At 40.0% G+C, this 27882-nt stretch overlaps 1 protein-coding gene across 2 annotated transcripts in view; it reads left to right on the forward strand.

Annotated features, from left to right (window-relative positions):
- The window catches only part of SUGCT (succinyl-CoA:glutarate-CoA transferase), an 814926-nt gene that overhangs the window by 702230 nt on the left and 84814 nt on the right, over positions 1–27882 (forward strand). For both annotated transcript variants that reach the window (XM_025853115.2, XM_073886887.1), the window contains exon 13: positions 10926–10989. In XM_025853115.2, coding sequence (XP_025708900.1) covers positions 10926–10989 — 64 coding nt within the window. The remainder of the gene's footprint in view (positions 1–10925; positions 10990–27882) is intronic.

Raw genomic sequence — 27882 nt, forward strand, 5'->3', positions numbered from 1 at the left:
TATGGGAACTTACTCAAGAAAAAAGAAGAATATCTAAACTTCCCTATATTGACTAAAAGAATAAATTGATAATGAAAAACCTCACTAACAAAACACCAGTCCCAGAGAGTATGTGGGTGAGTTTCCACCAGATGTGAAGGACCAGATATTCCAATCTTACAGAAATGCTTTCAGAAAATAGGAAAAGAAGGTTTATTCTAGCTCACTTTATAAAGCAAAGATTACTCTTTTTACTAAGACTCAACAAGAGCAATACAAGAAAGGAAAATTGCAGGCCAGTCTCATTCATGAAATAGATTCAAGAAAATGTTAAAGCATTAGCAAACAAAATTCAAAAATTATTTTTTTCCTGAAATGTAAGATTGATTCAGTATTAGAAAATTAATTCATTCCTCATGTTAACAGATTAATGGAGGAAAATTATGTGATCCTTTTAATAAATGGATAAAAAGAATTTGATAAAAGCCAACATCCGCGGTAAAAGTTCTCAAAAAACCAGGAATAGATTCTTTAGCCTAACACAGTGTGCCCACCATGCTTTGGTGCAAAAATAATGATGAAACATTAAGTATATTTCCTTTAAAATTGAGAACAAGATAAAAATGTTTTCTGCTAACACTATCAATATATTGGTAGTCCTAGCCAATGATATAATATAAGAAAACAGAATAAAAGGTATAAGATTTGGAAAAGAAAAACAAAACTATACTTATTCAGAGACGATATCATTAATTTTGTAGAAAACCAACAGAATCTACAAACGAGTTATTAATAAGAATGTTTGCCAGATATAATTTTAAAGTAAATTTCGTTTCTATATGCTAGCAATAAACAGCAAGTTTTATTTTTAAAAAAAGATCCATTTTACCTTGGCAGCTAAAATGGACTGCTTTTGTAAGGGATAAATCAAATGAAAAATGTGCAAAGCCTTTATGAAAAATGCTAACACTTTATAAAACATATTAAAAATGACTTAAATAAATTGAAATTATTAAAGTAAACGTTTAATGGGTAGTAAGATAATATTGTCATGATGTTATTTCTGCCCAATAGGGTTTTCCTGGAAGCTGACAGGCTGACTTTAAAATTTATAGAGAAGAGTAAAGGGCCAAGAACCCCTGATGACAGAAAAAACAAGGCAGGGGTGTGGTGGGGATCTTGCTAAGTGAAACACCGATCCTTATGATGAAAGCGAGGGATTTGGTCAGTGTGGTATTGGCCACGGGGTAGACAGATGTACCCACAGGACAGAACAGAGAGCCCAGGAGCAGCCCCCAAATGTGCAGAAATGATCTACTGCTGAGCTGGTATTACAGATTCATGAGGAAAGGAAGGACTGCTCAAAACTGTTCTGGGGGAAAAGTGAAATTGAATCCCTTTCACATCATACACAAAATTCAACTCCAGTTTTTCCAAAAGCAAAATATGGAAGACCAAAATTAAAAAAAAAATTATAAAACTTTATTTTAAGATAATTCTAGATGTTCATGCAGTTGTAAGAAATAGTGCCCTTTACCCAGGTCCCAGTGGTAAGAGCTTGCCAAACTATCTTGCATCATAACAACCAGGGTGGTAACATCGACACAGTCAAGGTAGTGACGGTGCCATCACGAAATCACAAAATCCCTCCTACTGCCCTTTAAAGCTGTTCAACTGCCATCTTTCCTGAACCCTCTACTTCGAATCTATTGTCTGTTTCTGGAATTTCATCACTTTGAGAATGCTACATAAATGGAATCATATACTGTGTAATCTGCGGGGATTGGCTTTTTATACTCAGCACAATTCCATTTTTTATTTTATTTTATTTTATTTTATATTTTATTTTATTTTTATTTTATTTTATATTTGTCAGAGAGAGAGAAGGCGCACGAGCTGGGGGAAAGGCAGAGGGAGAGAGAAAAGGAGAAGCAGACTCGCCACTGAGCAGGGAGCCTGACTCGGGGCTCGATCCCAGGACCCAAGGATCATGACCTGAGCGGAAGGCAGACATTTAACTGACTGAGCCCCCCAGGCGCCCCTCAGCACAATTCCATCGAGATTCATGCAGGCCGCTGTGTGAATCAATAGCTTGTTCCTTTTTATTGCCTAGGAGTATTGCATACTCTGGCTGTACCGCAGGTGGCTTCATGACCCACCGGTTGAAGGACATTTGTATTGTTCTCAGTGTTGGGCTATTACAAATAAAGGTGCTATGAACATGCATGTGCAGATTTTTGTATGAACATAACTTTTCATTTGTCTGGGCTAAAGGCTTAGGAATGCAGTGGCTGGGTCGTATGCAACTGTAACTGTTTATGCCTTTGCCTATTTTCTAACTGGATTTTTTTTTTTTTTTACTGTTAAGTTATGAGTGTGATACACACACACACACACACACACACAAGATACTAGTCCTTTGTCAGATATATTGCTTGCAAATATTTCTCCCATTTTGTAGCTTTCTTTCCATCTTAACATGATCTTTGCTGAGCAGTGTTGAAGATTTTTCCTAAGATTTTAGGACTTATACCTTGAAGTCCATGATCCATTTAAGTTAATTTTTATATAAGGAAGGAGATTTAGGTTGAGATTTTTCTTTTTTCTTCTGATTGTTCCGGTACCATTTGTTTAAGAGGCTGTCCGTCCTTCATTGCATTTGCACCTTTTCCAGAATTATTTGGGCATATTTTGTGTGGATATATTTCTGAGTTCTCTATTCTATTCCATTACCATACTCCCTAAGTACCTATATGATATATAGCATCTATCTAGTATACCTTAATATCAGGTAGACTGATTCTCTTTCATTTTATTCTTATTTTCAAGATTGTTTATTCTAAGGTCTTCCCATATAAATTTTAGTATAAGATTTTTTACATCTACAAAACAAACAAACAAACAAACAAAAAAACCTCTGCTGGGATTTTGGTAAGAATTGCATTAAACCCATAGATAAATTTGAGGAGAATTGACATCTTCACTATGTGGAGTTTTCAAATCTGAGAACATGGTACACTTCTCCATTTATTTAGGTGGCCTTTGATTTCTCTCATCAACATTTTGTAATTTCTGGCATCCAGAGTCTATACCTGTTATGTTGGTATCTAAGCATTTCATTTATTTTTAGCAATTGTTAATGGCATTGTGTTTTTCATTTTGGTTTCCTCATGTTCATTGTCGGTATACAGAAATGTGATTGATTTTTGTGTGTTGATCTTGCATCCTGTGACCTCGTTTATTAGTTCCAGAAGTATTTTTGTATGTTCGTTGGGATTTCTATGTGGACCATCAGGGCATCTGTGTGATTTCTTCCTTTTATTATATTTCTTTTTATATTTCTCCCTTGTGCATTTGCTTATTTGTTCTATTATTTTTCCCTTACAATCTGTATGCCTTAAGCAGATTATGCCCTTTTTCTGGATTTATTTTCAAGGCTAGAACTTCTAGTATTATGTTGAATAAGAGTGGTGACAGCAGACATCCTTGCCTTGTTCTCAGTATTAGAGCAACAGCTTTCAGTTTCTTGCCATTAAATTTGATGTTACCCTTTAAGGGTTTTGTAGACAATCTCAATCAAGCTAAGGTAATTCCTCTCAATCCTTGACTTGCTGTGAGTTTTTATTATGAATAGGCCAATGTTTTAAAATTTTAGTAGGAAAATTTAGGAGACTCTCTGTGTCATCTAGAGTAGGGAAGAATTTTTTAAATATGTCATAAAAGATACAGAACATAAAAGGAAAATTCAATAAATTTCAGAATGCTGAAATTAAAAACTTCTGTTCATCAGAACACCACAAAATGAGTGAGAAATAAAGCCATAATATTGTCAATTTGTGTTTCAATGAAGGATTCATAACCAGAATACATAAACAACTCATGAACCAGTAAGAAAAGATAATTAAGCAAATAGAAGAAATGCAAATGACTGGAACAAACATTTCATTGAAGGGGAAATAAAAAGCAGGGGAAATATATTCAGTCTCATTAGTAATCAAGGAAATGCAAGTTAAAGCTTCAGTAAGATGCCATCGCAAAGTGATTAGATTGGCAAACCCTGATAATATCAAGTTTTGCTACCGTTGTAAAACAACTGAAAATAATATTCACTAATGGTGGGAATGCTGTCACCTAATATTAAAGATAGACGTACCTGGTGTCTAAGTTTGGGCCCGAGAGCCATTGTTGCATGAAGAGATGTTTAGTATGACAGCCGTGTTTGTTGCAGTAAAATAACTGGAAACAATGTAAGAGCAGAGTGAATTAATAAATTATGATATATCTATATAATGGCATAATTTACATTAGTGGCCATAATTGGCCCATGGCCACATACTTCAAAATGGAGGCGTCTCAGAAACAATGTTAAAGAGAAAAAGCAAATCAGAGAAGAATACATACTCATGATTTCATTGATATACATATCTTATAAATGGGTGAAAATAGGCACTAAATTCTTAGAGATATAAACGTATAGGATACAAGGATGAAAAAAGGGAAGGAAATAATAAAAAAAAATCAGGAGATGATTATTTGGGGATAGAAGAGGGAGGAATTGGGACAAACCTGGGGCTGTAAACACTTGGGTAATGTTCTTAAGTTTTTACGTGTACTCATGTTAGAATAGCTCTATAGATGACTAATATTCGTGTTTTTTCATTAGAAAAAGGAGGGAAAAGGCTGTGTCATATGCATTAACACCAGAGGAAGTTTAGTGATAGCAATTGTTTCAAAACTAATAAGAAAAACAAAAATGTCACCACTTAAATCTGCTCTCCATGATCTAAGTTCGGAGTTTACTTGTTCATTTTTTTCATGAATTGTGTGTTATGTTTGCATTTTTTGTTTGTTTGTTTTCAGGAGAGCTGAATTACCTTTTAACATATTAGTTGTATGTTATGCCTTCAGTTACATAACTTTCCCTATATGAGTCCACAGCTGTTCTCCTGTCAAGCTACAGGAATGACTGAGTGATAAAGGACAATGCAATAATGCTTTGTTGCTTTCTAAGATATTACTGCATGTTTTTGGAAATGGTTTCCTGAGTTTTCCCAATGAGGAAGAATGCTATGATTGTTTTCTTCAAGCGCAGTAGCTTCACTTCACACGTATAATACGCGTGCCCATTGTTTCCCGCGTCCCCCTTTCTGGCTTTTCTTCACTCTTCATGACCATGGTCCTCACGGAGCTTCTCAGCTTGGCCTCTGCAATGTTTTCAGATGGGTGTACTATACCTAGGGCAGATTCCAGATACTTGGAAAGCTTTAGGAAACTGAGGGAGTTGCAGCAAGGCAACACTGGAACTTGATAACTAGTTCCTACAAATAAATATATTTTGGGAAGCCAGCAAAACATTTTCGTATCTAGAGAAATCTAGGGATTTATTAAAAGCTTAAAGGGGACAACACCCTCCAGTCCTGCCTCCCCCGCATTAAGTGATGAAACCAAAAGGATACACTTGCTACATAGTTAATTCAATTTAATTAATTAGTTAGTTAATTAAATAAATGAATGAATAAATGTAGTTCAATAAACCCAATAAAATATTATTTAGCATCTATCAGATAGTGCCAGATAATGTTCAAGGCACTGGGGATATAGCAGAGAACCAAACAGATATTTTTAAGTAATAATAACAGTCCAGTGGATAACATTTAATTCAAAAATCTCCCTTTTAAGACTGTAAGCTTCTTGAGGGCAAGGACCTTGCTTGTTCTGAGACCTAGTTTTTCTCTCAGCACTTAATAATGCCTGGCACATTAATATGCATTTAATGCTTATTATTGATTATGAATCATTACTGTTAATGTGTTTAATATTTGTTTGTCACATGAATGAATGTACCTTAAGGCCCTACAGCTTGTCCTTGGTGGAGCCAGAGTTTGAACCCAGTCTACTGATAATGATAATTAGTTGCCATTAATTTTGAGTTTACTCTGTCCAAGGTGCTGTGCTCACCGTTTTATACTCGTATCTTGCTTAATCCTGGCGAACTTCTGAGAAAGAGATATTATTGCTACCTTTTTACTGAGGAGGGTTCTGAGCCTCAGAGTACCTAAGTGCCTTGCCCAAGGTAACCTGCTGGGTCTGTCCCCTTCAAAATCTGAGCCAGGCTGGGGCCAAAATCCTTCCTCTTTTCACCGCCTTTGTATCTGTGGTAGACTTGGCTCCCTACAAGGGAGCAGTTCAGTTTATTAACTAATTGGGCCACACGATGCCAAGCAATCCGTTTGGCTGATTTTCTTTCCCCAGTGAATTGACTAATTTGTTTTACAGAATAGACCACATCAGCTAGTTATTTTAATGGTAAATCAAATTATGCTTGACTTTTTTTATTCTTTTACTGAGTCTCCAACTAGCTGAGAGGTTAGGGTCAAAGTCAACCATTTATTAACTGTGAACCTTGGGCAAGTTCTTGACCTCTTTAGGCTTCCATCACATTATCAGTAGAAATGCAGATGAGAGTAATTCCTACCTGGTCTAGTTAATGAGAGGATTGGGTGGAGACAGCTCTTTCCCTTTTAACACAATGCCTGACTTCAGTCAACTGTGAGCTTTTGCTTCACAAAATTCTTAAGGAGTTTTGTTGGGCAATAGCTGCTGGTATTATATTTATCCTTGCAATTGCTAACCTGATGTTTTATTTTGATACTATCTTTGTGCTATGCCTTTTACTGAACTCCTTTGCCTCGGTCCTACAGCTTCCTTCCAAGGTAGACCAAGTTACTTATTGTTATTTACTGGATTTTGCTCCTTCATGTGGAGCTTCAACTGCTCTAAAAATTGGCTCAGGTCTCTTATTCCCAACCCTCCCTTCTAATTACGGGCACTTTGAATGCAAATTCATTTATCTTTTTACAACTGGGCCTTCCTATCGGCTAATATATAGGTGCTCTATGATGTTTGTTCAATGGAATGAATAGGTCACGTCTCTATTCATAGTTAGTGGGTAGGTCAGTTCTCTGTTGTGCAACATGCTTAATGTCATTGGTGGTATTATACTGATTTTTTTGAAAAGATTTTATTTATTTATTTGAGAGAGAGAGAATGAGAGATAGCACGAGAGGGAAGAGGGTCAGAGGGAGAAGCAGACTCCCTGCCAAGCAGGGAGCCCGATGCGGGACTCGATCCCAGGACTCCAGGATCATGACCTGAGCCGAAGGCAGTCACTTAACCAACTGAGCCACCCAGGCGCCCTACACTGATTTTTAATACGGTCTTTACACATACCATTTGTGTATGTCACTTAATGCCGGCAGTCTGTCTCCTTTCCTTTGTGTATGCTTTGCTACTTCTACTCTTGACCCAGAGCTCTTGCTTTCCTTAGAGATTTTCACCACCTATAGAGTGGGTATCGATTTTTTATTTTTTACATTTCTTTTCTTGTTAGTGCTGTACTATAGACTTGGTTTGCCATTCCTGCCCTAGGACTTTATCAAAAGACTTTTCCTACTTTCACTTAAACTTTTATTTCCCACATCACTTTAAGGTATACATTTTACTCTTCCCCCACCCCCCTTCATTAATACAGTACCATTTGACTCTGTCATTAGGCTGTCAATCTGTGAAACTCTTGAAGAAGAAAGAAAGACCTTATTTTAAATCGGCCTGATACTTTGCTAAAGAGGTTGGTGAACTCTCTACAATTCTATTCTTGTCAGGAATAGGCTTTTGAAATTATAAGGAGAAGAAATGAAATTTAGAAGAGCTACCCCACCATGAGAGATCTAGGGAGAATAAAATAAGGAGAAGAAGGACAACATCCACTGCAAAGTTCTAGGGAAGGTTCCTTGCCTCATTTAAAAATAACTAAATGTGTACCCCATATGCCCCAAATGCCGGGCTGAGGGGTTCCAGGCATGACATTGCCTTAAGAGAAAATGGTGTCGGAGGTCCCTAGAGCTGAGGTCCCCATTCCATTGTGAGCGTTCAGAAAATGAAACGCTTTCCATCTAAATTTCCAGGTTAAGGTAGTAGAGCTTGGGGTGTTGAGCCCGGGTGAGAAAAGGAACGGGGAACATTTAGTAACCATTCCCAAAGAAATGTTACACAAATGTTGGTGAGCGCCAAGGTCCTCCGTTTCCAATGAAGTCAGGGGAAGACAATACGCCTGAAGTGCAGTAGGAGAGATTTATGCTAAAATTCAGACAGACTGCCTGGGTTCTGAGATTCTCGAAGATGTTACTAAGCAGAGCAGGACTCGCCCCACAAACGAGGCTGGAGAGTTTTCCAAGATTCCGAGTCATTAGGCAGGGTTTCCAGGGACAGCGGAGCTCCAGCTTCAATTGTTCCGCGACATAATCTGACCTGATTCACGAAGGAAGCCTATGGAATTGTATTGACTTCAGATTTTCCGTAAAAAGGTGGGTGGTGACCAAGCAGGGGAATAAGTCCATGCTTTCTGAAGATGGGGGCACCGGCTAGCCCATTTATTTCATAATTGTACAAATGCTACAGCAGATGAAAAAACGGCAGTTAACCTCCTGTGCCAAGCATGAGACCAATTTATATTTCTGCCTGAAACTGAATGATTTTCGATGCGAGGGAAGTGAGGAGGCTGGGTTAAAAAGTTTCATGTTGGGAAGATCATATAGAGACAGTAATGAGGGTAGGGCCGAAGGAAGTACATTCTTTAAGCTGCTTCCCTGAAAAATTTCAATCAGCTGCGAGCTTTTGCTTCACAAAACTTTGACATATGTCCCTTGACCTTTACCAACTACCCTTTCACGTTTGACACTTAACGTTTCCTCCACGATTAAAATTCAGCGTTAATTAATTTCAACAGTATCAGTTAAGTTATATTTAGCTAAGAACACTCACTTTTGTCTTTTGTGAGTAGCACTGCAGTGTTATTACAAAGAGGTAGTCAGGAGGGCAACAGATATGAGAAGAGAAGAATGATTCAGTGTGCAGATAATTGTTTCGAGTGAAATTTAGCTTGGTATTTTTGTTCCTGTCCTCAGTAGAACTGAGATTTAGCACCTCGCCTTGGCATTTAGCCCCCACCCCCACATAGGAGGAGGCTGTGCTGGGCGGGTGCTGAGAACGAGCCACACCAGAGTTAAATTATAGCTCAGTTCTAACACTGGCAAGAATTTTCTCTGGCCAGCTCCTGGGTGCAAAGCTGGTGATTCCAAAAGAGAGGCAAGGCATCCCTAGAAAGGATCTCCATATGGTGTGGCATCACCCTCGCTGAGGGGGGTTGACATGGTTGTTTAAAGAGCATCCCCCCAAAGATGGTGACCGTTCCCAAACAGTGGCACCCCAGAATATTGAGACAAAGCAGAGTCATACCTCTAACCTTAAAACGTCACCTGTGAGGTTGTCTTATTGGCTTATTCCATAACATGACCAAGAAGCTCACTGGAAATGGACAGAACCCAAGAAATTTGACCTCTTTCCCTGGGTTGTCCAAGTGAGAAAACATTTTTATTAGTTTATTTATTCCATGCTCTTTTAACTCTGTGTGAAAAGACTATGATGAGGGTATGGATATGCAGATCTTGTTTTTACCTGCAGCTCAAAATCCTATAGAACCATTACAACTGCTGCTGTTTGGGATATTATACCATGAAATCTTGGTCCATAAGTTTATTGTGCCGCTGAAACACTTCTGCCCTTTAGATCCCTGTACAGAACGGGAAGAGAGAAGCTCTCCATTTGGTAGGCAGTAGAGGTGAAGTAAATTCATGCATAAGTTGCCCTTATATGTCTAAGTGAACATTCAGTAATACAAATAGTAAATTGAATTTTGGGGTTCTTTGAGACAGTATACCCAGGTAGCCTCCAGTTGTTAAAAAAACAAACAAAGGAAACCAACTTTGTAGCATTTTCATTTGTGTTTGGCCAAACGTTTTGCTTCCTGTAATTCAAATTTTTGGTTCTAGAATCTAGTTCCATGCCCTCATCTCGTCCTCTACCTGTAGTTGGAGCACTCTCAATCCCTGGCAGATTCTGTATTCCTACTCACCCCATAGGAAAAATGAAAGCCAAGGATTTAGGTAGCTCTGTTCCAGTAATCAAGCAATTCAACATCAAGTCACATTTCTGCTGCCCAGGTCCTGATAGACTGTCCCTGTCCTAGTCACTGGCCTTGAGTCTTAAGCCTGAGGTCAAGTCTACCTTGTGCTCTTGACGGGATGCCAAATGCCTATCTTGGTCCCAGTGCATGGGAACCTGACCAGCCCTCTAGGATGGGGTCTCTGTTTTTATTTTCTTTTTTTCCTCACTTTTCTCCTTGCCAGCTCCCCATCGACTCCTCATTCTGAGATCGAGTCTGATAGTTACGGTCTTGTTACCACTGAAAACATGTCTGGTTTCCATCTCCTGCTCAAGGCTCTGACCTGAGTCCACTCTGGGCTCCTGGATCTGCTTATTGCTGGTCACAGCAGCCCTGAATCTGTCCACCTCCACCAGCCACTGGGCCTCCTAGTTACTCTGATTCACCTTTCAAATTGGACTGTCTCCCCACACCTTCCACTGAATAAATTGCCAGGAACACATGTACCACCCCCATGGGCTGCTCTGTTCCAGGTCCTGGTTCTTCTCCCATTCTGTCTTCCTGCAGTTGACTTTAGCCGTGTGTCCTGCAATGAGGTAATGCAGGAAGAGGCCGAGCTTTAGTATTTAGAGGATCAAACATAGATGAAAGGGGGAAACTCATACCCTATAGTTAGGAGCAAATAACATTTTTAAGAGTGGGACGACTTTATTGAAAAATGTAGTTTGCTAGTCCTGGAACCTTCTAATTCTTTTTGGCTTCACTTGGTTTAATAGAAGATGGAAATATTTTTATTTAAAATATTCACTTCCAAATTAAAGTTCCAAACTGCTCTGTGTCTGCGAGATCTTCTCTTCAGTGGACCGAATAAGTGGCTTTTCAAACTCCCTGAGATTAAATAGTTTTATTTTGTAATTTATTTTCCTGTCTGTTTTTACATTTAAAGGTGTTACACAATGGCCTCATTATGGAGATGAAGCATCCAACCGTGGGGAAGATATCAGTGCCAGGTTTGAAAATTTTTGTCATTTTCCTTAATCCCTTCCTTCCTTCCTGAATTATTCCCTGTGCTGATCGCTGCAGGTAGTTGGTGATCCCCCAAACGGTTTGTCGAGACATTATCCAACTTCTTCATTTGGATAAAAGGGAAACCCCTAGTTTTGTCACACCCATAAGCATGTCCCGAAGCTACAGAATTGTGTTTTGGCTCGAACAGTGTCCGATTGCCTTGGTGACCCAAAATGCTCATATTCTCGACTCCATTTTGTGTCATCATGTGCTCACAGGAGTACATAATGTAATTGCCAGAGATAAATAACCGTAGGTATGGCACCTATTATGAAATGACATGTGGCCCATACACGAATGAGAACGGAAGCCAGGCACCATGGAGGTGGTATCTGGGAAAGCTACTGACTGCTGGCCAGGGCACTTTCCTTCTGCACTGTGGTTGACAGTACGGATCTCAGCTTTGTAGATAAGGAAACTAAATGTTTTCACTTCACTCAGAATACATTGAATTTTTCTAACTTGACTCATACCAAACAAACGCACTGAGACATTTTGGTCTAAGCCAAAATGCCAACTTTTTCACTTCTGGGAGAGTTCTCTTTCTGGAAGCCAGAAGCCTCATGCCTACTCTGAGAGCATCCAAAGTGTCGTGAGAGCTCATGACCAACCTACCGCCCCCCACAGACTTCGCTTCTCTAATGATCATAATGTTACCATTCCTCAGATCTGTTGTCTTTGCTCGGGGCACCACTGGGAAAACATGCCACATTCTTGTTTATCAGGTCCCTATTTCCTAGCCTATACACAAACCAGACACTTATTTTTGTCTCTTTTTCTGACAAAGGATAATGAAATTAGTTAGGACTTTGGTCATTGCTTACTTGAAACTATATGCTGGTTACCATGCTTGAAATTTGGGCATTCCCCAAAGCCCTCACCCACCTCAGACAAACAGCATAGAGCATTTACTTCTCTAGGTAGCGGATCACATTTATTGAATAACTTATTGTTAAGTTCATTCTAGGTATAATCTCATTTTAAGATTCAGGATCAGCTTGATAATGATGTCCCAGAACAGATCCGATTGTGGCCATCGATGTGAAAAGGATAAGAAGAGGGAAGTATGATGAATAAAGCAAGTTGAAAGAGAAAATTCTGACATGCAGGGGTATAAGGAACACTATATGAATTAAGGAAGATAACTAAGAGAGAGAGCAGGTGTGAGCACGTCAGAGACTAGGACCACATACCAACAGGGAAATACTATATGGTGTAGGCAGGTGGTAGTGAGAAAAAGGCCTGTTGATAAAAGCTAAGGAAGTCACTTACTCATTCATATGATTGAGCATATACCATGTGCCAGGCAATGCTTTGGGTCCTGGGAGTGCAAAAATAATGGAGCTCGTACTCGATGGAAAGTCAAATAATGAAAGTAGCCAGCAAATGCTCCTGTAAGTGTAAGTCATGGTGAGTGCAAAGAAGAGAACACAAGTGATGTGTTGTCATGGAGAATAATGGAGGCCGATAGGACCTACATTAGTTTGAGTAATCGGTGAAAGCCCGGTGACTTATCAGTGGAAAACCGTAGGATAATAAGAAGTTGACACATGAAGAGTAGGGGAAGAGTGTTCCAAGCAGAGGGACCAGCATGTGAGAAAACTCTGAGCAGGGAAAGAGCTGGGTGTGTTTTAAGCCAATATGGCAGGTGAAGTAAGGGGCAGGAAATCAGACTGTGGAGAAAGCAGAGCCTGAAGGCCCCACCAGAGGTGGTTTTATTCTAATTTGATGCAGGGGAGTGAAGTGGCATAACTTATAACTTAACGCAGGGAGTCACATCAGGAAGTTGTGACGGGAGTGAGGTGATTACTTCTTAAGTTAGGGTTCATGGCAATAGTGATGATTAGACAGGAGTGGCTAAAACAAAACACTTAAGTACAGTGTTTTCAGTGTGAGGAGACATTAAAAAACATTTTGTCTAGTCATTTTGGTTTTACTTTTTGAGCAGGGGAACTGATTTTCCAAGCGAAATCTCAATATTCTCAAGACCCAAGACAGATTAAAGCAGAGTTTTGCTGGTTGAGAGGTTAGCACTCCAACCATTTGGCTTTCCTCCTCTGCTTCCATCATGCTGTCTCCAAACACCTGCTTGGAACCATGGGACCCAAAGAACATTCAAGAACATTATTGGTGTAATTTAATTCTACAAGTTTACAGATGTGGTCACAGTCATTAATATCCCCAACACATGAGAGGAAAGGGTAAACATTTGAAAGTTAATACAATTGTTAGTATAGTAAGGAGAAAAGCGAGTCAGTGGCCAACCTAGAAGGAACTCATTGGATGTAACACTCTCTAGATCAATCAGATGTGAATTTGTCGACTTCCAATCTTGGGAAGAGAGAAATATTTTGTCAGATTCCTAAGGGAAAAGCATACCGTTTTTTCTCATTTTAATGTGTGAGTGTATCACTTGGCTATTGTCAGAATAATGCTGTGTAACAAATAACCACAAAATCTCAGTGCCATTCAAACAGAGGCATTTATTCATTCTATGCACATACACCAAGTAGGGATTAGCCAACCGAGGCTGGACCTGCCTGGGTGGCTTTTCTTCTAGGTGCAGTTCTGGCCAGGTGTCTCTGTGAGATAGACCCAGCTCTGCCCCATGTCTCTCACGTTCTTCTTGTGGCAATGGCAAAAGAGCAAGAAGGCAAACAGAAACCACAGTGCATAACTCACAGACCCTTCTGTCCACATTCCATTGGTCAAACCAAGTTTTAGGTTGTGTCCCAAGGAGTGGGGAAATCTTTCTCTCTTTTTAAGAGAAACAGGAAAGCTATATGGTGAAAGAAAGCATGGGCACAAGGAGCGGCAAATAACTGGGGCCCAAAATTCAGTTTACCACAATACAGTTCTCAGATCTACAGCTATCTCTTTTTTATGTGTTATTTTTATCTTTATTTCTCTTTGGAAAATTCTATTTTTGTTTCTTCTATTTCTATTGAATGTAGGCATAGTTTTGGTATATCTTCTTTACTGACTTACCTTATATTCCTTTTACAGAATTGTCAGTATAGGAAATCTCAGATTTCAGGTGACACGGATATGTTTAGGTTAATTTTGGAATTAGCATCTGAGTGTCTCTTGAGAGCTTCTGGCACACTGGGCTCCCAAGGAAAGGGGAGAGACCCTTCTGCTTGTGGACATCAATAAGTTGCTATTGTATCTCCTAATTCCCTGTATCCTATTGAGAGGCCACTCACATAGGGTAAGAGATATTAAATGCAAAGGGGATTTATCAGTAAATAATTGTTTTCCTGTGGATTTCCCCCTTCACTGACTGTATTTACCTATGATCGTTCTGCCTTTCTTTGTAAGGGATGTCCCCATTGGAGATCTCATGAATGCTGTAGAAATGACTCTGATTCTCCCACAATGCCTCAATGAGGTGAATCTGCCAAAACAGGAAACCCAGAGTGGAGTTAAAAGTGATATTATGCTACATTGTGTTCTAGTTAGCTAGTGGAGACATATTTTTGAATTCATTAAATGCCGTTCTATATATATGTATATATACACACACATATATATATCTACATCGTTACATTTACAGTAAAAATCCTTGTTAATCTTACTTAAAACCACTTATTTATATTTCCTTTGTTATTAATGAACTTCTTGTGACCTTTCTGAATTTTCCATACATTGCACTGACTTGCCTGAAGCGTTTTCTATCTTAGTCATTTCTAGACACTTGTCTCTTGAAGAACAGCAATAATTCATATACAATATTTATTGCACCGTTTTCAGAGATGTGTAAATCTACACCATTCCCTCGAATTCTCAGTTTAGAGCTCCCAGCTAGGAGACTGCTGATTGATTCATACCTTAAAGCTACTGATCAATCGATGTTTAATGTACTTTGAACAGGGACGGGAAATTATTAACCTCTTCAGAATTCCTTTTGGCTACTTAAATAATTATTGTGAGTACTTAATACATCGTTCCAATATTTGTAATCAGTACCAATATTAAAGTGAGTAGTATGACCTCAACTGTTTGCTTTATTAATTCATATCTATTTCAGCATCCTCCCTTTTCATATCGTTTCTCACTACTTCCAGGCTATAGGAAATAATTTAGGAAGAAATTTCGTTTGTGTATATGCATGTCCTTGATAAAGCATGCAAACTAGTTAATGCTCATGAATTACCTCTATGAGTTGTTGTTAGGCTAATACTGTTGTTCTTTATTTCATATACCGTTCATTCAACTACTCTCTCATTTGAACTTTAAAGCCTATTTCACAGTTAAAGGTGGAAAGAGGCTAAGAAAAAGTAATTATTAGTGGTGGGGGTGTAAATGAGAAAATGTATCATATCTCTCTTTGCCAGGCTCTAATATTCTGGTGTTCTAAAGAGTCCCCAGGAAGGTTGCAGGTCGCCATTAGTTTGGTGACAGGAGGATCAGCACAGTGGGCACAATGTACCAGTGTGCTCCTAATTAACTAATGTAACTTGAAGTACTGAGTTGAGTAGTAAAACCTCAAACACACGACCTCAACTGTTGTCTTCCCTGTGCTAGATGGAGTTCTGGTGATGGAGCTGTGCCCACGTCAGGCCCAGGTGCTCACGGGGCTTCTCTTCACCAGGGAGGGCAGCGTGAACAATAAATATGGGAAAGGGTATGAGTGTCTCCATGGAGAACCAGAGGCTACAGCAGGGGGTCGGGAGAGCACAGACCCAGGAGACCTCCCCCGGGGTGTGGCTTCAGGGAAGACTTCCCTGAGAAGTGAAGGGTAAACAGACACACCAGCAATGGGTAGCTGTCAGTTGGGCCAATGTGGTGTGGGCTGCAGGGGCGAGTGAGGAGGCTGTGTTGGCGCACAGAGGAGCTGAGGAAGGACTCACAGGGAGAAAGCTTACCGTCAGTCACCCTGGAGAGGCAGGTGGAAGCCAGAGGAATAAGACCTAACACAGAGCTAATGACCAAACTAAAACCAAATCAACACGTAAAGGGGATGTATGCTGAGCTGTCTGAGGTCCCGACTCTCTGGAGGAGAAGGGGCTTGGAAGAGGAGCTTGGGTAGGAGCCTCGACCTGATTTGGCAGATGTTCTCATGGATGGCTTTTAGGCATAATTTCTAAAAGCCTTCTAACTCAGTTGAAGATTTTGTGTAAAGCCCCTAGTGTCCTGACAGTGAAACTGTGAAAGTAATAGCAATTTGTGTTCATAATTTAAAAAAACTACTAAGTTAAAAGGTACATTACAGTTCATACCTCCACTTTTTGTCAGCCAGAGATTGGCTGTTATAGAAACATTTGCCTTATTTGTGACTTTAGTGGAAAGATCTTCCATTAGTTATTATATTCCAGAGGACTGCCAGTTTCCACTGAGCCATTCGCCATTTGCATCTTCTTCTTGTAATTCTGCTGCCCACTGGCCTTTTAGCCAGAGAGGAACACGCTGTCCTTCCATGTACTCTGTAGGTGCCAAACCACCTTGGTTTTGAGTTCCAAACTTCAAAGGATGTCACTGAAATAGAGTTTGATGTGTAACTCTTCAATTTCTCACCATAACCTTTTTCCAGTGACTTCCCTGTGAGTGTGCATTGCTGTTGCCCATTCCTGCAGCACTTCTGGGAAGTATTTTCGTGGTGAGTGGGTCAGGGCTGTGAAAGGAAAGCCGTCTTCTGTGCATGCGAGAAATGTCTTGAAATTGAATAACCCTTGCCTGCTGGTACCCTGGTTTGTGTTTTTCAGCAAGCAGCTCTAAGTTCTTTCCAGTGAAACTCTTGTTCAGTCTTTTTCCCATATTTTAATATTCCTATTTGGAACCAGCAAACAATATTTAGCTAGTCGGTGTTGGGTGCCAGAAGGAGTCACCACTACGAGTTAATGTAGCATAAACCAACTTACTGGACGATGGAGGTGTGGATTTGATAGTGAGTTTTTCAAAAGTTGAATGTGCTTCTTTATTTGATTACCTGACATATTTTTTATTTCTGAGTGTTTTGTAAAACTTCTTATAAATGATGAACATCTTTCTTTTGTAAGCTTCCAGAGGACAAAGATACTACTATCCGTTTAAGTCAAACCAGCACCCAACTAAGTACTTAATAGACATTTTCTGGATGATTAGAATAAAAAGCTATTAGGGGAAAATAATTAAAAACATGATTTGTGACCATTTTAAGCGGGATGCTTTTTTTATGAATAGACTGGTCACCTGTGGAAGTTATCTGAAAGAGATTTACTTTCCTTCTTTAGTTTGTCTCCAGTTTGAAGTACATACATTATGTGGAGTTACCACCTAGTCCCCCACGTGATCCCCAGTCTCCCTCTGCTGAGCCTCCATGCTGCCCTGATGCTTTTAGCTCTTTTCTCCTTCAGATAGAAACTTATATATTGTCTCTGAAATCACATAGCTTCAAAGTGCAGTTAAATTTCTATAACGGTTAACAGCAATGGGGACAGCAATCACAGATCTCACCGGGGAGAAAGAAAAATTAAGAGGAACCAAAGTTTCAGCTTCTATACCTCCATAAAGTTTAAAAATGTTGGTCCTCCTAAGGATTTCTATGTAAAGCCAATCTGAGAGTGAAAGGTGAGATAAGTTATTCCTTCCAGGTAGAAAAATCGTTCAGATGACAACGGGAAGAGTGTGTAAAGTTTTCATGTTGTGTGTAGTGCTCAATCTATCATTCTAGAAAGAGCATACTCCTTCAGGGACCAGGTTAAGCTGTAAAGAGAGGAAAGAGATGAAAGCAAGGTTCTACAGTCTGTCAACAAAATGAGAGAAAGCTGGCAGGGAAATGAATCTTCAAATAGACCAGCCATGGTACTTCCCAAAGTCCTCCATTATGTTTAACTTTATTAAACCCTTAACCCATAGCAATGTACTGAGAGTTAAATAAATCAGTGTATTCCCAGATGATTTGACATTGAGGGCCTGCAGCCTTCTCTGGCAGTCCCGTTACAACAAGGCAGGGTCGTAGACATTGTTATCCTTTAGTGAGAAATGAATAGCACAGTGACTTCCCTTCCTAGGAGAGCAGGGAGGAAGCAGGGAAGGAGTGAATCGCATCTCCAGGAATGCCTTTCCATCAGGAACTGGAGAAGCCCTAAGAGCCAAGTTACTGTCGCTGATATGACTTAGGGATCTCCATCAACTATGCTTATCTGTGCCATGAGGAAGAAATATTTCGTGAGAGCTGGGCTTTCACGCTCCCAGGGAATTCATGTTTCTGTTAGTCGGGACTGGGAACGTAGCCAAGATCTCAGATGTTCCTCTTCAGCATGTCCTCATCAATCTCGACGCTAAGATAAGTGAATCTGTCTAATAGATGAGAAACTCTTGTTGCAAAGCAGTCCTAAGTTATCGATAAAGTTCTGGGATGCAGAGTTGTTTTCACTATTAGAAAGTGATATGTGGCTGAAGAATTTTTCTGGGTGAATATCTGATTGGATTTGCACATTGTTTGATGTGCTTTCTCCGATGTATCACTATGTGGAATGATCCATGAGGTGAAAGGTGTTTGAAATCATCTGAGAAGACCACTGAATGTTGAACCAAATCTAGAAATCAGAACAAAACAAAATAAAAACAAAAACAAAAAGCCACAGGAAAAGTGGAAGTCTCAATGATGGTAAAGCATTTTTTCTTATCTTGTCCTTAAAGCTGGATAAGACATTTTCTGTTTCAATGCTTGAGTCCTTGATGTCTCAGCTGCAGCCAACTTTCGCTGGGCACCCAGAGAAGTCTTTTTCTGGGCCAAAGTTAAATACTGTCTTTATGATAGGTCTTCAGAGAATAAATTAATTAAATGTAATTAGGCATGCAAACTGGCTGGCTGGAGAAGTAAAATCAGATGCCACCTTAATAGCTAAGCATAAAAGGGTTAATAATCTTTCAGTTTGGACCTCCATATTATGGAGTTACTACTTTGGATAATCAAGAGGGGACATTATTTTACCTCCAAGTGGGCTTCAGCTGAAAGTGAGTTGCTTGTCTTCATTTCCGGGTTTATTCATGGTTAGAGAGCTAGTCCTCTCTGGAAGAGGAATGGCTTTGCTCTCCTCTAGCATTAGCAGGTAGAAACCCTTTGGTCCATGAAGAGATGACAATTGGGCTGAATCTCACAGGAAAATTGTTTTCTTTAAATATGCTTCCTTAGGACACATGGGTGGTTTACTCGGTTAAGTGTCTCACTCTTGCTTTCAGCTCAGGTCATGATCTCAGGGTCATGGGATTGAGCCCTGCATGGGGGCTCCACACTGGGCATGAAGCCTGCTTAAGATTCTCATATCTCCCCCCACACACACACCCTGAAGTTGCACTGTCTCTGTCTCTCTTAAATAAATAAATAAATAAATAAATAAATAAATAAATAAGCTTCCTGAAGATATCAAGATACACTCCTGTCGAGAAGACTTAGCCAGAGGAACACCTGGGTGGCTCAGTTAAGCGTCTGCCTTTGGCTCAGGTCATGATCCCAGGGTACTGGGATCAAGTCCCGCATTGGGCTCCCTCCTCAGCGGGGAGTCTGCTTCTCCCTCTGCCTGCTGCTCCCCCTGCTTGTGCTCTCTCTCTCTCCGACAAATAAATAAATACATTTTTAAAAATCTTAAAAAAAAAAAAGAAGAAGAAGACTTAGCCAGAGAGGGTATCAATGGAGCAAGCCATCTTTTTGTTAAGAGAATTATAGTTTGGGCGCCTGGATGGCTCAGTCGGTTAAGCGACTGCCTTCGGCCCAGGTCATCATCCTGGAGTCCCAGGATCAAGTCCTGCATTGGGCTCCCTGCTCAGCAGGGAGTCTGCTTCTCCCCCGACCCTCTTCCCTCTCATGCTCTCTGTCTCTCATTCTCTTTCTCAAAAAAAAAAAAAAGAGAGAATTATAGTTTAATTTGGACTAAGCACACCGTGCTGTGTTGATATTAACGGGAAGTGTTGGAGGTGAAGAAATGGCAGTAAAGGGCTAAATAAGAACCTCCAGCTCTCTTAATGCAACTGATAGGTGTTGTTGCAGTATCCCATTTATCACATTACCTCCAAGCTATAAGGATTTATTTGGCTTTGAGGTGGGTCTGTGGGTTCATTGCTTATCTCTTTCTTGGCAAGAGCAGATGCTGTCTCGTGTGCATCATGTGTCAGCTTCTATGGAACCATATTTCCGTGTTGTCATATCTTTATCTGCCATAGCATTAGCAGTCAGTGTGTCTGTGGGTTCATCTTCTGAGTAAGATGAGGACCCAGCATGGAGGGGGAAGGAATGAGGGACCTTGAAATGCTTCCCCTGCTTGTCCTTCATCAGAACATCAGGTAAGGCACAGCGGCCACGTGACTGTTGGAGTGGCTGGCCCATTAGTCTAACCCACTCAGAACCCTGTGTCTGTGGAAAATGTACCTATGAACCCTGTTCTCCGATTTATTACAAGAAGCCAAGTGCTTTCAAATAATTAAGCAAAACCCCAAATTTCAATTACCTTAAAAATGCAAGAAAAAGTCAATACAAGATATTGCAGGGATTTGAGGCGCGTGTATGGTCAAGTATTGACAAACTAGGGAAGCCATAAACCCCCTCAAAGACCCAACCTACATTCTCTTTGTGGCTGGCCCTTCAAGTCTGCATGTGATCTTAAGTAACTCACTTTGCCTTTTAGCGCCTTGTCTTCTTTCTCAATGGGATTGATCTTTGCATCCTTTCCCTTTAAAGGAAAAATGCAGTTCACCGCACTATGTGCAAATATATGTTGTGATAGATGGTAATGGCCTCATTGCTGTGGAACATTCAAATTTGAAACGAGGGAGTCCAGTTGAACATCTGTCGAGTCCTTCTCTATATATGGTGAATATATGAGCACTTTATAGACACAGTGTGCTTAATCTCCAGGACAATTCAGTAAGCCATTCATTATTATGTCCATTTTTACAGATGGGAAAATTGACACTCGCTGAGTGTCATGGGGCCAATGGGAACCCACGTCTGGGTATCCCTGAACTCCCTCCTCTTTTCCCTGGTTACTAGCATCTCCTAAATTTGGCCAGCCCTGGGGTTTTTACCTTTTAACTTTAGTCCCTAATCTGAAGGCTGCTTAATGCATCTTTAATGTTTCATTTAAAAAGCAGCTTGGCGATTTATTTAAAGAATGCTTAAATTTCAAGAATTTGAACTTCGATTGAGTCTCTTTCCTTTGGGGATTAAGTTTGTTTTGTTGTTGTTGTTGTTTTTACCAAGTCTATAATTATGTTTCTATGAAAGACAAAGAAACCATTGGAAAATATTTTGTTAGGCCATTTTGATATTCTCAAGAGCATGTAAGTGTAAATGCACCAAAACATGTGGATTACATTTCTCTCAAGTTGTGCTGTTTTCACACATTAACAGAAAAGCAGTTTGAAAGGGGAAAAAACAGAAATGTTTGGGATATATATGCAGATTTCAATCATCAAAAAACCCAAGATGTTAAGCTGCCACCCAGACTTACCCGGATTTGCCATCTTTCCCGGGATCTGACCATGGCCCTGTGCGGGCAAATTTCCTCTTGCTCAGGGGGGACTGATTTTGCTTTAAAGTTAAGAGCCCAATTCCCTTTGAGTAACACTAATTAAAATGCAAACAATGTGGTGTTGGTATAAGAAAGTTAAGATGATTTGTTATTGTTGTTGTTCCAGTGAGGGGTTGATACTATATCTAGAGCAAGAATTTAAAAATTAACCATTGACAAATTCTGTAAGACGCCACTTACATGAAGTACCTAGAGTAGTTAAGTTCATAGAGACATAAAGTGGAAAAATGGTTTCTGAGAGCCAGCTGAGGGAGGGTTGGAGAGTTCGTGCTTAATCGGTACAAAGTCTCAGTTGCAGAAGATGAAAAAGTTCTGGAAATGGATAGTGGTAATGGCCATAATGCCACAGAACTGTTCGTTAAATTTTATGTTATCGATATTTTGTCATGACAAAAATATAATTACTAAAACAATGCAGCTAACTTCTAAGCTGTTTTCCTGCGTACAGGTGATGGGGAATGGAGTGCGTGTAAGCTTAGCCAACGAGACCTGAGTTCAAAACCTGGCTTTGCAGGTCATAGCTGGATATAAAAGACAGTCTTCCTCGTCTGTCTCACCGACCTGTCTGCAATACAAAACCAAACCTGTGACTTACCATCATTAAATATTAATATGGGTCAAGGCTCAGCACACAAGAGTGAGTGGAAGCACATTGTAGATCATTAATAAACTCTTAACAGAATCTGCAGTAGCAGTGACTCTTATGGGGAACTAAAACTAGCCACATTATTAGTTATCTGTCAAACATTAACAGTGGAAATAATCATGGCTATTTCTCCAGGAGACACGGTAACACAAATCATTCTGCTTAACGGACATTTATCTAGTATCTACTCTGTGCCAAGCGCAGGCTGACAAGGAACTCAGTCTAATGGGGCATTTGACAGTGACCAATCAAATGACACGCAGTGGGGACACCGAGCCCTGGGTCTGTCCCTGCCAGATGTGTGACTTAGGCCCAAGACAGCCCCTTTATTCGTCTTCCAACTAGGAGCTCCCTGATAAGTATGTTGTGTGTAGAGAAAGCATCCTCCCCAAACAGCATTGTTCTGACAGAACGTGCGGATGAAAATAGTAATTCTGGGATCACAGATGAGAAAGTAACAGTTTGTTGAGGGGAAATTAGAGATGCCATGTAGCATTTCCAAACTATACTCTGCAAACCCATGGTTTCTTGAAGTCCTATAATCATCCCACCAAGAAACAACTCTTGTCAAACAACTTTGGGAAACCTATGTTAAACAAAGTTCAAGGAATGTCCTTTACCTCGACGTTTCTCAGAACTGTTAACATTCTAAGCCATGTTTGGAGTCTCTGAGGGGGAGATACTGAATGCCATGTTCCCTTACGCTATTGGGCAGGGGGACCCTTTTGTTCCCCCAAAGCTCCTACTAAGGTCCCATCAAAAGCATTTTGTGGGTCACCCCACTAGAAACACGTGTCCCTTGGAGCTGCACAGGACAGGTTGTAATGGTCCTTTACTGGAGAAACTGGATAGTTTACACTAACAAAGGGAAGGGAAGCCAGATACGAAAATCGACCATCCTCTGAGGGCTGGAATATTCTCTTGTTTCTTAGCTCAAGGGACCAAGGGTCCTGAGGAATATTAGAAGAGATTTTTGTTTTTTTCCTTTTGTGAGGGTTGAACACCCAGAAACACTGGACAAGAGAGGGTCAGCCGGGAGCAGAGCCATGGGGGTATGAGTGTGGCCAGAAAGCTGTAGTATGGTTGGGGGGGAGCGCCTTCCCTCTAAGCTGGCTCAGCCCCCACCAGCGAGAGACACATCTAGTAATGAAAGGCACTGGGCATGGATTGAGGGCAGCACTGGAGTGCAGATCAGGAATAGCTCACACGGTGATGCTCTTGCACTAGGAGCAGAAACTATCCTGGGATCGAAAGAAATCACTTAAGGAGAAACACTTTCTCTTCACTGCTCGTCGGTAAAGCTACATTAGGAGAATTCTGCACAATTGTTCGTACGCTAGCTTGGAAAATGGAGTTGATTAAGTGGAAGGAAAATTTTTAAATGTGACAAAGATGATGAGGTGATTAAAGGGTAGAATTGAAGTGGCAAGATGTGGAGAACTGAAGATGTATGAGTGAGTAGCGATGACAGTGGGGTATACGATAGCTGCCTATAAATACCCAATTAATTGCCTAATGTGGCAAATGAGAAGAAACAGGCTTTAAGCACAAAAGGGAAGCTTGAATTGAAGTCTGTTAGGGAAACACTATTTACCAGTAAGGGTGATTTGACTGCCATCACACGGGAAGTCGGTGGAGTTATCTGGAAAGAGGTTCAGGACGATACTTTTCTTTCTTAGAATATCCTGGTGCCAGCAAAGTTTCTTTCTTTAAAACGAATGCATGCATTTTCATGTTCCTTAGGAGCAGAAATTGAAGAATTAGAGAAAAATGTTTAATTGGCAGCTGGGTCTTATGAGCTGCTAGCAACATGTAGGGTCTCTCCCGGCCTCTAGACATGTTTTCCCTTAAGTTGAATTATATAGTAATATTCTTGGTGGTAAGAATCCTAGAAAATTCATGTATTGTGTTATTCTGTGTGGGGAGATACAGCTTGTAATGGAAAATATAATAAGAATAGTTCCTTTCGAGAACACCTGATAAAACTAGCCAACAGTGAGTATGATTATGCATTAGGTGCCTTACACAGATAGTCTCTATTGTATCAACATTCTGAAGGAGTCATTAGTATCCCATTTGACAGATGAGCAAACTGAGCCTCAGACAAATTAAATAACCTGATCAAAGTCACACAACCGATAAATTACAGACCCGGAATTTGTCTTTAGTTCTGAGTTACTAAGAAAAAAAAAATCCCTGTCCTTTTATTGCAATGTTATGCTGCCTCCTGAAGGCATTTTTGATCATCGCTTTTATATGCTTTAGACCAAGGGCTTAGTGTATACGAAGCACTCCTGAGAGTGAAATGGGCTGCTCATGTTTGAGAGCACGTGGTCACGAAGAGTGTTGCCCACACTTGGCATGGCTGACGCAAAGCCCTTGCACGGGGAATGAATTAGACAGGGCTGGTGGAGAGGACAGTTGGCTCCAGCTGAGCCAGCAATCTGAGCTGGTGTATGGAGCTCCGTCAGATCTTGAAAACGGCATCCAGATTTGATTATAACTTCTTTTTGTGGTCTTTGAAGATTTTTGTTATTTCTTCCCTTGCCTCATGGAGTTCAGATCTATTTTCACATAAACAGAAATGATTCCTCCTTTCTGAGCACTTCATTGTTGGTGGCATTGTGGAATGTCCCAGGAAGGGGGAAATGGGGCCAATTATAAAAGAGAAATTCCTCTCCAGCTTGCATGTTTATACAAAAATGCCAAAGCCACCAGCTGTTACAATAGCCGGCCTCGGTAAAGCTAAAGCGTTCTTTTCAACTGCCCTACAGTATACACACAGCAGGGGGAGATCATTCCAGAAGACTCCAGAAGATGGAAAAAAGGTTCCCTCCAAAGTGTCCTCCTGCATTCCTGAGTTTTACAGGAAATTTAGGAAGTCTGCACTTTGATATACTTTTCATTTCAGGAGGAAGTTCCCAAATTATGAGCATGGACAATTCAAATTTTAACCATTCTCTCAAATACCTTACCTTGGCTTACCACTGAGGAGGGAGTGTTTTCCCTGAATAGAGGGAATGTAGATGGAAAAGAAGTAATTTCACATTCCTATTTATAGGACATTTGAGACCAACAGCCCCTCAGGGTGACCGTTCCCTCATTCAGCTCTTTTTACCATCAGGCCTGACTACTTATGTCTTTTACATCCACAAAACGCATTTCAAATCTCAGGAATTTGGTTCCATAGCAGGACCTTAGCAGAGATGATATATATCATCTTGTTTGGCTATCTTTATAATGCTTTCTTCTTTTCTTAAACACACACACACACACACACACACACACACACACACATACACAAATGGTATATTAGTACTGATGGAAAAACCAGATCTGACAGGAAGGTTGGAAAAAATAAGTTACTTAAACAATTCTTCTGGAATCATTCAAGACAGTAGGGTTGAGTAAGACTCTAGAAACAAAACAATATAATCCTAAAGACATTTTTTTTTTTTTTTAATGAAGCCTCATTGGAGCTGTGTTACCCTATTAAACTTGGCCAAGGCATCTTCCCTGTCAACACTCCCGATCAAGGTAACCCCAGGCCTGTTTCCTGCCTCTACCAGCTAGTGTCCAAGGAAAATCATCCATTTCCTGGGCGGTAGCAGGACCCCAGCTGGGACACACCCAGCTCACTACGACAGGCCACAGCATGCTCTTTCCATGGAGAGAAAGTCTCCCTGGCGGTTCTAGAAAGCTCCTCTTTTACTACCACTTTAAGGGTTCTTTGTGTGCATGGAAGCTCAAGTTATCATCAGGATGGTGTTTCTCAGCTCCTTTGTCCCTGGGTAGCCATGGGGTCCCTCAGGCCTCAGAAAGCAAAAGTGACAGCTTCCTCTGTGCTGGGCATTTTAGATGCAGCAGTTCATTTGCAGTGAATTACAGATATTTTTCTTGCCGGTTTATTTTTCTGCATCTTAAATTGAAAATTTCCAGTAAGACAAGGAAGAAGAAGAAAAAAAAAAAAAAAGAACTGTGCCTTAAACACATTCGGTCTTAAATCAAATTAAAAGTATAGGAATTTCCAAACCAGAGGTTGCCCTTCCAGTTGAAATACCAAGATATTTTCTGTGGAAATAGATTATTTTTCTTAAAAAACAAAGCAAAACAAAAGAGAAACAAACTTTGTTGGAAGCAGCTTCTTGGGCTCTTGCATTCAGTCATCCCCAGACACCCTGCCTGGGATCTACAACGTCCAATACAAATGTTGTTAGGGGCATGTTGTTTTAAAAAAGAAAACAAAAATTGTGTGCTTCCCTTGAAAGAGAAAGTAACCCAACTTATTTTCAGACCTTCACGCCATCTCTTTAAGAATTTGAGCCAAAAGAAAAATCAGAGAATCAGAGGTTTCCAAACCAATACAAAAAGCAAATTGGACCCCTCTTTATTACTTGTATCCTTTGCCTTTATTTAAAAGGGCATAGGAGGTCATGACCAAGAAAACCAAAGGAAGGCAAGCTGGTGGGGGTGTTGGGGGGGAGAACGGACTTTATGAGTGAAAAAAATAGAGGGAATAGTCATATTTGAAACAGTTTTGAAATGGCCCAAATCTTCCCCTCTAGTCGACTAGCACACCTTCTCTGCGACGCAGAAGTCCTCCAACAAGATGGCAGCTTCCTGTGCGCAGCCCCCTACGTTTTCAGGCGTGGATATTATTTTCTTTGGACTGCCTCTTCTTTACCCTTATTAAGTTCTTCACTATAGAAAAAGAAATGTCAACATTTAACCTTTCGTGTGAGGTGGGAAAAGGAAAATGTTTATTTCAGCTCTCTTCCATTTAAAGGCAAATTTTGTTCTTGCATTCCTGCGTGATTAGGCTGAAACCATGACCCCCAGAAAAGTATAGAAAGAAGAAATACATATCATCTGTACATAGATCCTGCTGTCAATTCTGGTGTTACAAGAAAATTCAACTTTGTATTTTTACATGTGGGTATTATGCTTGCTTCTTTCTCCCACAGATCCAAATGCCTGCAAATCCCAATAGCAATTTACTTTTGTTTTCTAATAAAATATGTAAATCTTAGTATGTTAGTGATAATTAAGCCTTTGAATTAATTTTTCCCTGCAACACTCTATTAGGGTAAATATAGAGAACTTCTGGATAATTTGAAAAGCAACCAGCTTTAGACTTTACCAGATACACGTATGTTTAATATAAGCAGCCCAATCCTATCTTTCTGGCCTGATATGCACCTTGATGTGTTTATGTGCTTGTATGACATATTTTCAAATGTCCTGCCAAATATTATAAGTATATGTAAATGTCAGTTATTGCTATTACTGTGTATGTGCCGTGGGAAGTTTTATAACTTATAATGGAGGTTATGGATTATAGGTAGTGGTGTCAGCATAAAAACTGGAGTCCATACGTAAGGAGATCTAGTTCTAATGATGATGATTACACAACAGCAATATTTCTACATCTAATGTAAGAAACGTTTAGACATGTATTGTCTGGCCTATTTACTTATTAGGTGCTTTTGAAAATGTTCCAGTGACTTAAGACCTTTAAATCTGTATTTTTCGAAAAAAAGGATAAAAGTTTCCCTAAACCACAAGACTAAAACCAAATAGACAGTAGGAATTAACCTCCTTTTTTTTTTCTTCTTAGTAACGTAGGTGGTCTCTACATAGACTTTTCTAATATTAATTCCTGTACTTGGAAAAAACCC

Source organism: Callorhinus ursinus, unplaced genomic scaffold (assembly GCF_003265705.2).
Source record: "Callorhinus ursinus isolate GAN/ISIS: 27379988/994484 unplaced genomic scaffold, GSC_fseal_2.0 scaffold73, whole genome shotgun sequence".
Classification (NCBI taxonomy): domain Eukaryota; kingdom Metazoa; phylum Chordata; class Mammalia; order Carnivora; family Otariidae; genus Callorhinus; species Callorhinus ursinus.